General features: G+C 47.3%; 2 protein-coding genes and 1 pseudogene across 2 annotated transcripts; 2 read left to right on the top strand and 1 right to left on the bottom strand.

Moving 5' to 3' along the window:
* LOC8084314 (putative CBL-interacting protein kinase 13) lies at positions 2,845-4,894 on the top strand. Its single transcript, XM_002457112.2, has one exon. It carries the CDS (start codon positions 2,938-2,940, stop codon positions 4,480-4,482), a length of 1,545 nt encoding a protein of 514 aa, XP_002457157.2. The 5' UTR covers positions 2,845-2,937; the 3' UTR covers positions 4,483-4,894.
* LOC8080497 lies at positions 7,194-7,746 on the top strand (annotated as a pseudogene).
* On the bottom strand, positions 9,633-11,566 carry LOC8080496 (CBL-interacting protein kinase 5). The gene has a single exon (XM_002454927.2). The coding sequence runs from the start codon at positions 11,229-11,231 to the stop codon at positions 9,864-9,866; it is 1,368 nt and encodes a 455-aa protein (XP_002454972.1). The 5' UTR covers positions 11,232-11,566; the 3' UTR covers positions 9,633-9,863.

Here is a 12,387-nt window from a genome sequence, read left to right as displayed (position 1 = left end):
TGCCCGGCCTAGCCCATCAATCTATATCTATATATTCATATTTATATCTATATTTAATTTTATTATATATATATATATAATCTCTATCTCTATCTCTATCTCTATCTCTATCTATATTTTTAATATTTTAAAGACTAAAGAGCCAACATTTCTCTCCACCTATTTTTTTTCCATCCCCTCCTCCTAACTACCTAGTCAACGGAGCGTCTAGAGATAGTAACAATATGGAGTCAGAGTCTGATTCTATATGTATTGAGGTTCCGTTGCAATATACGTACACATATTCCACTCATCTTTTAGACTAGCATCGTCAAAAGTCCAGCAGAATATGCTACCATGGTCTATAACCATAATGCAAATGCACTGGCACTTTTGTTAATGCTCTAAACTCTCTATATCTCCTAGTTCGAAGGTGACATCGATCCGAAATCATGTCTGAACATTAGCACTTGACTCAGGTTGAGTCGATGAGCTTGACGAAGAGAGATCCGAGGAGGAATTTTGGGACTGGTGAGGCCTTGTTTAGATACACTCAAAAACCTAAAACTTTACAAGATTCTCCGTCACATCAAATCTTGCGGCACATGCATGAAGTATTAAATATAGATAAAAAGAATAACCAATTACACAGTTTAAAGTTCTACGGTGTCAAAATCCAAAAAGTTTTTGGATCTAAACAAGGCCTGAGTCAGCCTGCTACGACCGGGGTTGCCTGACATGCTCCCCCTGACCTCTAAACTGCCTCCGTTGATTGGCTCTTTAGCACTGATTGCCCCATCTGTCTTCTCCAGTCCATTTCATTCACACGACCTGAGATTGTCCTAACGATCACCTCCTCATTCTCTTCATTTTCCTGGACGTCACTTAGTATTGTCTCAACAATTACCTCTTCACTCTCCTGGATATCCCCGGTTGGAGACCCTGCTTTGTTATAACTTTGATGTATATTTTTCTATATGGCGTACGTGCATCTTTGGTGTACGTTTTGCCTTTGTCAGTTTGTCAGGTACTCAGGTTGATGAAGGCCGTATGATGGCCTGAAGATTTGCACAATCACATATGTACACGACCTGTTTTCCTTATAATGTACTGTTCCAAAAATGAGACTGTACAATTCTTGTATTATCCATGTATGCTAGGCAAATTATTAAGTAATTTCTGTTGTGTTGCATATATATGCAATTATGCATGATTTTTTTCCATGCATGGATGGATGCCGTGAGTGAAGACTCTCACTATGTTTATGTTTAGCAGTGTTCATCATCATGGCATCGTACACTATGAATCTATGGTGATGTATTATGTATAAGGTCCAAAGATACGTTGGGCGTATCAGCTGATCTGTAATAAGTATCCAGTATCAGCTAGTTTTTAAAATTCATGCTGGTTCACATTATACAAGCATGCAAGTGAATTATATAAATATCGCACTGAATAATCTGCTCTGCCGAAACCTAATGCTTATTTGTAACTTGCCTTTGACCCAAAAAGGGCTAAAATACAATCAGGAAAATTTCTTTTGCTTCCACTATACAGTTTCTGATCACTGCGTTGGATCCAACGTGTAACAGGTAACACTGAATCCCGGGCATCACATTCCTTCCTCCATAATCCTTACTATCACAGCATTTAAAAAGATGTTACCCAATTATTGAAGGTTTCCAGGGTATTTTTTATTCCAATACTTGGTCATCACAGCAACTAAAATTATTTTCTTTTTCTTTTGTCATGAACATTTCGTCGTGCAATACATGCATCTTTGAACAAACTAAATAAATGGAGACAATTGCACTGTGGAAAAGTACTTAATGTCTCTATGAAGCATAGAGGGCTACACAGTTCTTCTGGGAAAATGAAGGCAGAGGGGTTAAATATTTGTGTTTGGACTTTGGACGCAAAATAAGTGTCCCCTCGTGATGTGGAAGTAGAACATACCATTCATATTGTTTGTTTCTTGGAGACCAATAACCTTGGGACAACGAAGAGAGCGCTTCTTGTTCAACTCTGGAAAAAAAGAAAAAAAAGTTGTACTGCTTCTACACACTGTCCCTTCTGTTTTCATCAGGAGCCATATGCGAGAAACACACAAACAAACAGACTAAAACTAACATTGTTTTCATCAGGAGTAATTTCTATTTAACCTTTTTTTAATATCAAGAGCTAATTAACATTTTCTGCCCACCTATATTTTTATGATAAAATCGCAGTCCTTGAAAAGAAGTTGATGCCCACGCATGAGGACATACAGGTGGCAAAAGCATCTCAATCTGCACCAGAACATTTTGGAGTAGAATATAGAGCTAATAAACTTAACTTGTTTCCACCAACCTTTTTCCTGCGTGCGTGGAGGATAGCAACAAATCACTTGTGACCGTGCACCGACCTTTTTCCGTAGCATTTCCTTCCAACTAAGCATATAGAAAGGCACAGAAATGTCAAACCAAAATAGATGAAAAATCATTTTCCAGCCAATCCATCCGTGTCATGACAGAAAATGCAAATGTGCAGAAAAAAGGAGACTCCTTCACCAGATCACCGACCAAGCGGCACAACAGTGGCAAAGCTTGCCTTACCCAGAACCAACGGCCCAGATAGCATCACGATCCACATCGAACGGCGGTGGAGAGATCCGAGTCAGCAATGACTGAACTACTAGTGCTCTCCCATCACATTACACCTGTACCAAAAAATGCTTAATTTTTTCTCGAGAAAATTCAAATTGTGAAAAGAAAGTACACAATAGAAGATCCCCCCAAAAGTCAAACTTTTCAAAGAGCACACTCTCTATATATGGCCACCTCAACTTCATAGTGTGGATCGTATTCTCTCTTCCTCCCTCCGTGTTTCTCTCTGGTACACGTCATCTATCTATCTCCGGCGATCCGTGCCGCAGCAGCTAGCCTTGCTAGTGAGCTCTTGCTGGTGTGTCGACCGCCGATGGTGAGGACGATGGCAGGCAAGGGAGGAAGCAATGGCAGCGGCGGCGGTCGGGAGTCCAAGCAGAAGCCGGCGCTCCTCCTGGGGCGGTACGAGGTGGGGAAGCTGCTGGGGCAGGGCAACTTCGCCAAGGTGTACCACGCGCGCAACGTGCTGACGGGCGAGGAGGTGGCCATCAAGGTGATGGAGAAGGAGAAGATCTTCAAGTCCGGTCTGATGGCGCACATCAAGCGCGAGATCGCCGTGCTCCGGCGGGTGCGCCACCCGCACATCGTGCAGCTCTACGAGGTGATGGCCACCAAGCTGCGCATCTACTTCGTGATGGAGTACGTGCGCGGCGGCGAGCTGTTCGCGCGCGTCGCGCGGGGCCGGCTCCGGGACGCCGACGCCCGGCGCTACTTCCAGCAGCTGGTGTCCTCCGTCGCCTTCTGCCACGCGCGCGGGGTGTACCACCGGGACATCAAGCCCGAGAACCTCCTCCTCGACGACGCCGGCGACCTCAAGGTCTCCGACTTCGGCCTCTCCGCGGTGGCCGACCAGATGCGACACGACGGTCTGTTCCACACTTTCTGCGGCACCCCGGCCTACGTGGCGCCGGAGGTGCTCTCCCGCCGCGGCTACGACGCCGCCAAGGCCGACCTCTGGTCCTGCGGCGTCGTGCTCTTCGTGCTCGCCGCCGGCTACCTCCCGTTCCAGGACCGCAACCTCGTGGCCATGTACCGCAAGATCCACAGGGGCGAGTTCCGCTGCCCCAAGTGGTTCTCGCCGGAGCTGACCCGCCTCCTGCGCCGCGTCCTCGACACCAACCCGCAGCGACGCGCCACCGCCGACGAGATCATGGACGACGAGTGGTTCAAGGTCGGCTTCCGCCGCTTCTCCTTCCGCATCGAGGACGACCGCTCCTTCACCTGCTTCGACCTGGACGACGACGACGACGTCGACGCGTCCACCTCGCCGCCCGAGCCCGACACGCCACGGGCAGACGCCGCTCCCAAGAAGCCGAGAAAGGGTAGCGCCGCCGGGCTGACGTCGTGCGCGTCGGCGCCGTCGCTGCTGCAGCTGGAATCGCGCAGCAGCGGGCTCGGCGGGAGCAGCCGGCGGCGGTCGAGCCTGAACGCGTTCGACATCATCTCGTTCTCGAGGGGATTCGACCTCTCGGGCCTGTTCGAGGACGGCGAAGGGGGAGGTGTGCCGGAGCATCCGCCCCACCCGGCGGCGGCGCGGTTCGTGTCGGCGGCTCCCGTGGAGCAGATCCTGGCCACGCTGGAGGGGGCCGCGTCGGCGGCCGGCATGGTGGTGCGCGAGAGGGACGACGGGTCCATCAGCATGGAGGGGACGCGAGAGGGCGAGCACGGCGCGCTGGCGGTCGCCGCGGAGATCTACGAGCTCACGCCGGAGCTGCTTGTCGTGGAGGTTCGCCGCAAGTCCGGCGGTGCCGCCGAGTACGAGGAGTTCTTCCGGGCGCAGCTGAAGCCCAACCTGCGCGACCTCGTCTGCGACGAGCCGACACTGCTCCAATCCGACGACCGCTCTCGGAGCCTATGAGCTGTCCTGTGTTGTGGTGATCGTGGCCGGCGCGCGTTCCATCCGTGCTCATGCGTGCACGCGCGTATCAACGCATGCGCATGCACGCACGTTCGTCGTCCATGACTGCCGCGTACATACTTGATTGTTATTATACGCCTATACACACACAAGTACAAATACATGCAGAAGGGGATTGTGAGTACGTACGTGTGATGGGGTTTTATACGTATAAATACTATGGTACACCAGGGTTTTTTTGGGCAGTGCTGTGGTCTTGTGGATGGTATTTGGGAGCATCCATACATGACAGCACTATTGCATATACGTATCAATAGGGTGAATGTTCAAAAGAAATGTAATTTTTGTGTGCGCGTATCTAATACCAAAAGGGATTATGTAACAGCTAGGAGATTTGTTGTGTTGCAACTGTTTTGTGAGATTTGTTGACGTGTCAGACACTTGATTCTATGCTCCTATTGATGTGTGGTGTCAGACATTTGTTGATGTGTCAAGACACTTGTTTTGCTCCTATATCGAGATGAAAACAGTACCAACAATTGGTGTTCTTTATTCATTTACTAGGCCAAAAGTCTAAATCTACAAAGTTAATTCAGCTCTCTGTTTTTTTAAAACCCTATGCAAGAGATATGCTGAACTTATATTAATATAGGAGAGAGTAAAGGCACTACACAAAGGTGAACTTGAAGTATAACAACAACAAAACAAGCTCAAAGCTATGCCCTTGGTTGACAGGGTTATCTCACTAAGTTTTTTCCCTCCTGCCACACACCAAAGTTTTATCTCTTCCTTTATCTTAGCAATGAGTGCTTCCGCCGTCATGTGCCCGACAATTGTAAAATCTCACATTTATTTCTTTTTGGATTTTCCAGGCTACTAGAATGGTTAGCGTGTGCATCCCCATTATCGGCAACCATGACGCTCTACCCATTGCTCGCCACCATTGATTAGTAGAATGGAGGTTGCTCCATTGAGAGGTGAATAGGAGGTTGCCATGCGTGCCAAAACTGCAAGTTGTAGTGGCAATGTGTGCAAGTAAGTGAATGGCAAACTCATCCATGTTATGATAGAGAGGAGACCTCATTGATTAGGCCAACCTCGTGTTTGTGGGCTATTTCAAGTCCATACATACATAGCCGGTTTTGGTAAGCAAGACAATCAAAGAATTTGCATTTTAGCGGTGTTCAAGTGTGCCAAACGACCATAGCCATCTCATTTTGAAGGGCACTAGGTAGACTAGAGTTGAGGAAAAAGACGTGGTGTGTGGGTTTATCAAGCATTGTGCTCCTACGCTATGGGTCGTGGGCTTGCGGCACATCTGTTTGCTTTCATTTTATGCCGGTTGTTAGGTGCACCAACAAGATCCCTCGATTTAGTACACATGTTTGCATCAATGCCAAATATGAAGCTCAAAAGAGCTTTTCATCCACAGAAATGGGACACTTGGTCGTTGAACAATTCTGGCAAACCAACCACAGCTTTATTACTGCCCTGTACTTTCAAATTATCCACAAAACAATTCATCAAGAGTGTGTGTGACGATAGCAATAAACAATTGTTATCATCGCAACGAAAAGTCTGCTGATAGAGTTTTGCTTCAATTCCTTCACTATATTTATGTTTATTTGACGCATGAACTCGATGCCATTCGCCCACGTCGTCGCTGGAGGAGAACTGGGTCACGGAAGCCATGCGAGACCGAGATCCTAGACAGAACAGCTGTGCATGGTAAGGTAGCTGAATCGCCTTTGTTTATGCAAAAAAAAAGCGTGTCATTAGGCTCCATACTAGAGGTCAGACATTTGATCTTCGGAGGACTCGTATTAATAAGTATAATAATACGGTGATCTGCCAAGAGGGCAAGAGTAGGTGTGTGTGGGGCCTATACCGTGCCCTTGGGTGCTAGCATGCTTCTATTCATTTAAGCTTATCAACCAAATCTATCTATCATTCAACGGTGTTTATTTTTTGTCATGGTTTTTCAACTAAACGAATGAGATCGGAGTACACTGTATCTGTTGTGAAGTTTAGCTGTTACACGGTAGTTTGAGCGAGGATAACTCGCCAACTGAATGTATTGGTTCACCAAAGTTTTAATTTCCCCCCCGTTTTTAGTTTATGGTCAGAGTTCGATCTACACCAACACCAACCGCACCAAGCTCAGCAACTGACTAGAAGGCCCGGAGGCATGTGTTACCGACACATCAGGTGACAGTTTGATACTTGCTGATGAGTACTCGTATTTAGGATAGATGGCACTGCTGATTACCGAGCTTATGACAGAAGCTGTTGAGCTGTTTTTTTTGCTAAACACTTATTTCCAAAACAGTTTTATGGGTGAAGCTGTTTTCTCTCTCCTCTTGCAAAGGCATAAGTTGGGATGAAGCTGAAAAAAAAGTAGCTTATTGTAGCTCTCTCGCTCATTTCTCTCTCTCAACTATGCGGTGAAGCTATTTTGCCAAACACTATTTTAAAACAGCAACTTCATCTAAAAGGTCATTCATAAAACTATTTTCTAGAAAAATAGTTTTACTAATAAAGTTGAGCTGCCAAAGCACTTCCTCTTTCCAGATTCCAGATTGCAGTCAGTACCAGTCCCTCCCTAAAAAAACACATGAATCCTATAGTTCTTTCGAGGCCCATAAAGGCCGCTTTCTCCTGACTTCACAGCCCGCCTCGGCCCATCAGGAATTCGAAAGGCCGCATGTCCCTCCCCTCGACCACGCAGCCCAGTGAAACAGAGCCAACGCAGCCCAGTGAGCCCCCGGCAGCCGGCACTTTTCCGGACCCCGACTCCGGCGATTCCCCACCGCCATGGCCGCCGCCGGCGAGGCCTCAAGCAAGCTCCTCCGCTTCATGTACTTCGTCGGCGCAGGAGGTACGTACCTTCACCCCTACAGCTCGTGCACGCGTGCCCGCTCCTCTCGTGTGCTTCGACTCCTGACGCCTCTTCTCTGCTCCCCAGTCATCTGCACCAAGGCCATCAACACCTATCGCGACTACGAGCACAAGAAGGAGGCCTCCGCGGCCGTCGCCGCCGCCGAATCGGCGTTGGCTGCTGCCGCGGCGGCCGAGCCCGCTCCTGCAACCGCCGCCGCCGCGAAGCCCTGATTGCGGAGGAGGGCCTGTATTCGCCGGTTAGGGTTCTCGGGATGTTGCTCTACAGAGGGGAAATAGATATTATCTTTTGTTTCTGATGTTTTTGTCACATGTATCGTGTTGTCTTGACATGAATCATCAATAATAATACTTCATTTCCTGTCTCGTGATCATGGTGCTACTGGCTTGAATTTTGTTACTAGTACTTAATTTCCCTATGATGCTTAGTGTTGTTATCGCACATTTGTTAGCTGAGTATCCGTGGCCACGATGCTTTGCCTTTTGCTAATTCTGCAAGGAAAGAACCACATTTTTTTTTTTTGGTATTGTGATCTTATTTCGGTTGCTATGTCAACTGGGGAGAATCAGTAAGGAAGTAGTTTACACTTATAATTGAGGTATGTATTATGTTTCTATAGTCTGTATGAGATGGTAGATGGCTAGATGCTAAAAGAGCTAGGTATTTACAAGTAAGAATTGAGGCAATGTGTTGATTGAATTGGTGTTTCAGACAAGGTTTAGTTCTTAGAAGCTGCTGCCTGCTGTTTTTTTCCCCAAACTTCAAATTCGATGTACATTTTGTTTTTTTGGAGAAATGGGCAAAAAATAGAGTTCAGGCCATGTGAGTCGAACAGATGCTCAAAGGCCAACCACAGCAAGACAATTACAACTCAATTGCTCAAAAGTAATGCACACCACACTAGAAAACAGGGGTTCAGGAGAAGCAAACAGGCTGTTTCTGAATACAATTATGTCTCCTTTGGTTGATGTCTTCTTTAGCCTGTGCTGCAACATCATCTGATCCTGATGAGAGGCTTTCACTTTGGAAGATCCGGTGGTTTCTTTCTTTCCAAACATTCCACTGATGTCATTGGTGCAGATTTATGCAGCATATATTACCCTGAACGTCCTTTTACCTATACTCTCTGCTTATCTTTAACAAATTCTGTGTTAGTGGAAGCGACATTTTTCACTATCAGAGTATCAGTAACTTTGTCAAGTAAACAGGTAATCGTGGTTTATAGATTCATTGAGTCAGATCTTATATTGGACAACGACATTTATTCTCATTTAGTTATTGGACAGAATAAAGCTTGTTTTTCATCTTGGACAAAGAATGGTTTTCATTTAGATACTGCCAAGATCTTTGTTTTGTTAACTTCATTCAGCAAGTAGGGTCAATATGAGACAGTGATGATGGGCAGCACATCCTGTTAATAGTTGCTGAATTGCAAGATATTTGTGTAACAAAGGCACAGTGCTCATTTGTTTTAGCATAATATTTGTATTACCTACCTTGATTTCATCTCTGCAATAACATTGCCCGTGTGTTATTTAGAAGTACCACCTCATTCTCTGCTTCATTGTCTGTCACAAAAAATGCTGACTTAGTACTGCAAGAATCTGACATCACATTTTACATCTACATACAACAAGCCAACAGTTTCTGATTCCTTTGGTGATATACACCTTTTATATTTTATATTGTCTGCTCACTTATAAGGCTATAAAAGCTTATCATCAACTGTTTATCATATGAATTTAATCTGAATAGTCTAGCAAGAGGTATCCATATGTGGTCGTGCATCTGTGTACAATCGTGAGATCGAGAGCGGGTGTTTAGTTTCTTCTGTTAGCACTATTATTGATATGTTTTCATTCTACTAAATCTGCTATAATATATACTTGGTAATTTCAAACACACAAAAATTGTCCAAAATACTTCCATTGAGACTACTTTCTTCACGCAAAATGTATCCACATTTTTATTTGAACATCATAGTGAGTAGGGCATGCCTTGCTGACAATATTGTACCCAGAAATATGTTATTAATAGGAGGAATCAGTTCTGCAATTTTCTGCACAGCAGATCTGATTATTTTCTTATGAAATCTGCTTAATTACCCTCGTTTTTGGCACCTGTAACAATTCATTCACGCTATCCATTTATTATTTGTTTTCTTACCTTTTAAGTTGTAATATTTCATACTTTCCTCAGTGATTTTTTTTTTAAAGGCAATAGTAGTTCTGTCCCAAAGCAAAGCAACAGTAAAAATGGTTGACAGTGCTGATCATTGTGCTTCTATTGGTGAAAGGAACAGGAGTTCCATGCTGAACAACTGCTACTACAAGAAGAAAGCTGGCAGAAAGGAACACAAAGATCCCTACAGCCTGATGCTCAACCGAGCAAGGTCCTAGCTCTTTGAGAAAGGGAAGAAAAAGGAGGGAGAGGATGGATTGCAACCACATCTCTGAAGAGATTGCACTTAAATTACGATCGACTAAGAGGATGGCTTCAATGGTGATGACTGAACCCCTGAAGGAGCCTCTGATTGGCTGCTCCAGCAGATGTCACTGAGTGAAGGTCTTAGGCCCTTGTTGCAGAACCTCTCGTACTCCAAGGTGTCGCCTGCCGACTTCTTCACCTCGACGACATAAAAGGCCGGTGTCACCTCGAAGATCTCGGCGTCGATCGCAAGCTGTCCCTTCCTCCCTTCTTTGGACCCCTGCAGCTTCACCAGGCCGTCCTGTTTCTTCACCATGAAGCTCTCTGTCTCAGCAATCTGCTCCAGCTTTGACACTATCGCTGACGCCGGCTTCTGGGTCATGAACCGTGAGTTGCTGGCCTTCTGCTCTTGGTCCACCGCGAACAGGCCTGACAGATCAAATCCTTTGGAGTGGGAGATGATGTCGAACGCGTTCAGGCTCGACGGCTTCACGGAGCTGCCCGCCGGCTGCTCCACCTTGCTGCCACCTTCATTGTCGGCGGTGCTGAAGGCAACCTGAACATCCTTGAGGCTGTTGGAGCCGTGCGGCTGTGCCAACATGACAGCCGGCTTGTACCCCTTCTTGAACCACGGGTGCTCGACCAGCTTCTCGATGGTGATCCTGGTGTTTGGGTTGGGATCGAGGAGCTTGGACATGAACCGCCGCAGATCAGAGGAGAACCACTGCGGGTACTTGACGTCACCCCTGCTGATCCTGCGGTACATCTCCATGAGATTGGAGTCATGGAACGGGAGGTAGCCGGCAAGGAGGACGAAGAGGATGACGCCGCAGGACCAGATGTCAGCCTTGGCTCCGTCGTAGCCCTTCTTGCTGATGATCTCCGGCGCAACGTACGCAGGCGTGCCGCAGGTGGTGTGGAGCAGCCCGTCCTGCTTCTGGCACTCCTTGAGGGCGCTGAGGCCAAAGTCGGACACCTTGAGGTTGCCATGCTCGTCGACGAGGAGGTTCTCCGGCTTGAGGTCCCGGTGGTAGACGCCGCGGCTGTGGCAGAAGTCGACGGCGCCGATGAGCTGGTGGAAGTACCTCCTGGCGACGTCCTCCTTGAGCCGGCCCCGGGCGACACGGGCGAAGAGCTCGCCGCCCCGGACGTACTCCATGGCGAAGTATATCTTGCTCTTGCTGGCCATCACCTCGTGCAGCTGCACGACGTTGGGGTGGCGGACGAGGCGCATCACGGAGATCTCCCGCTTGATCTGGTCGATCATGCCGACGCGCAGCACCTTCTCCTTGTCAATGACCTTGATGGCCACGCTCTGGCTGGACGCGAGGTTCCGGCCATGGTACACCTTGGCGAAGGTGCCCTGCCCGAGCATGCGCCCGAGCTCGTACCTGTTCATGAGGATGGTCGGCTTCTTCTCCATCCTTGTGGATTTGTTGACGACGACGACAGCAGCAGCGACGACAGCTACAATAATGGTTCACGAGCGTCTGCTCTGCGCCACTTCGCGCCTCTGACTTCCTCTCTCCCTGGCAGGACAGGGAGGAGAGGAAGGAGAGGTGAAGGGCGACAGAGCGGGCGCTGTGAGAGGAGGAAACTAACACACACACGACTGATGTGAGTGCTCAGGATCCTCCTCCAACGGGGAGGACAAAAGGAGGCCTGGAATGAGTCTCTTGTGGCGCTCAGAGCTTTCCCTGTGACATGAGGCCAGGATTTGCTCTTCCTAGTAGCTGACTAATAATAGATGGCTTGGTATTTGTGTTGGATGGCTGTGGTTTGAGTGCTATTTGTAGGGTCTGTATCCCTGCATGGTACTGGCTGACTGACACTGACTGCCGAGTGCATTATTATGTTGGTGTTTCTACGTAGTTATTGCATGTGTCTTTCGTGATGGAAACCGGGTGATCAATTATTTGAGATGTCATTGCATTTGCATCTAGATTTGTTTCATCTGGAGGACATGAAATTGGCGAACCACCATGTGGGGAACTGATTATGGTATGGTGTGTAGTGTAGTGTAACAGCAGCTTGTAAGTTACAACATGTCAGATATTTGGAGCTGCTTGTGGCCATCAGGTGGCCATGTGTCTGATGCTTCTCCTCTATAAAAAGATGTTAGGTTTTCTTTGAACAACAGTTTGGCGAGTATGCATGTGTGTATATGTACGTTCTTGTACAGTTTGGCCGTCGTTGATCCGAAGTCCGGTAGGTGCCATCTTGGAAGGTTCTGGATGCAGCTCAAACCAACCTTTCTTCCTCTGCGTTCCATCGCTTTTATTTGTGGTCTTCTGAATTCGTATACGTTGCGTGCGAGTATGTGTGTGTGTAAAGCTGTGACTGAATGATGCACGAAAGTGGTCTTTTGGATCTGAGCGTATGGCTGCAACTTTGAAGAGTCCAGTTCCGTCATCTACTTTTGCAGGATTACCAATCGCGGACTACACACCACACCGAGTCTGAATGGCTATACTTTGCACCCAGTAGATGACATGTGGGGATTTGGTTTTGAATTTTCTCCCCATTTTTTTTTGGCAAATAGCATTCAGATGTGATATCCAGCAGATTTTTTTTTCTCG

The sequence above is a fragment of the Sorghum bicolor genome, chromosome 3 (assembly GCF_000003195.3).
Source record: "Sorghum bicolor cultivar BTx623 chromosome 3, Sorghum_bicolor_NCBIv3, whole genome shotgun sequence".
NCBI lineage: Eukaryota > Viridiplantae > Streptophyta > Magnoliopsida > Poales > Poaceae > Sorghum > Sorghum bicolor.
The sequence above is the reverse complement of the archived record's forward strand: the minus strand, read 5'-3'. Positions and strand labels throughout refer to the sequence as shown.

What these genes read in the sequence shown, in the direction of transcription:
- LOC8084314 (XM_002457112.2), top strand. Translation starts at nt 2,938, where the DNA reads ATGGTGAGGACGATGGCAGGCAAGGGAGGAAGCAATGGCAGCGGCGGC.
- LOC8080496 (XM_002454927.2), bottom strand. Translation starts at nt 11,231, where the DNA reads ATGGAGAAGAAGCCGACCATCCTCATGAACAGGTACGAGCTCGGGCGC.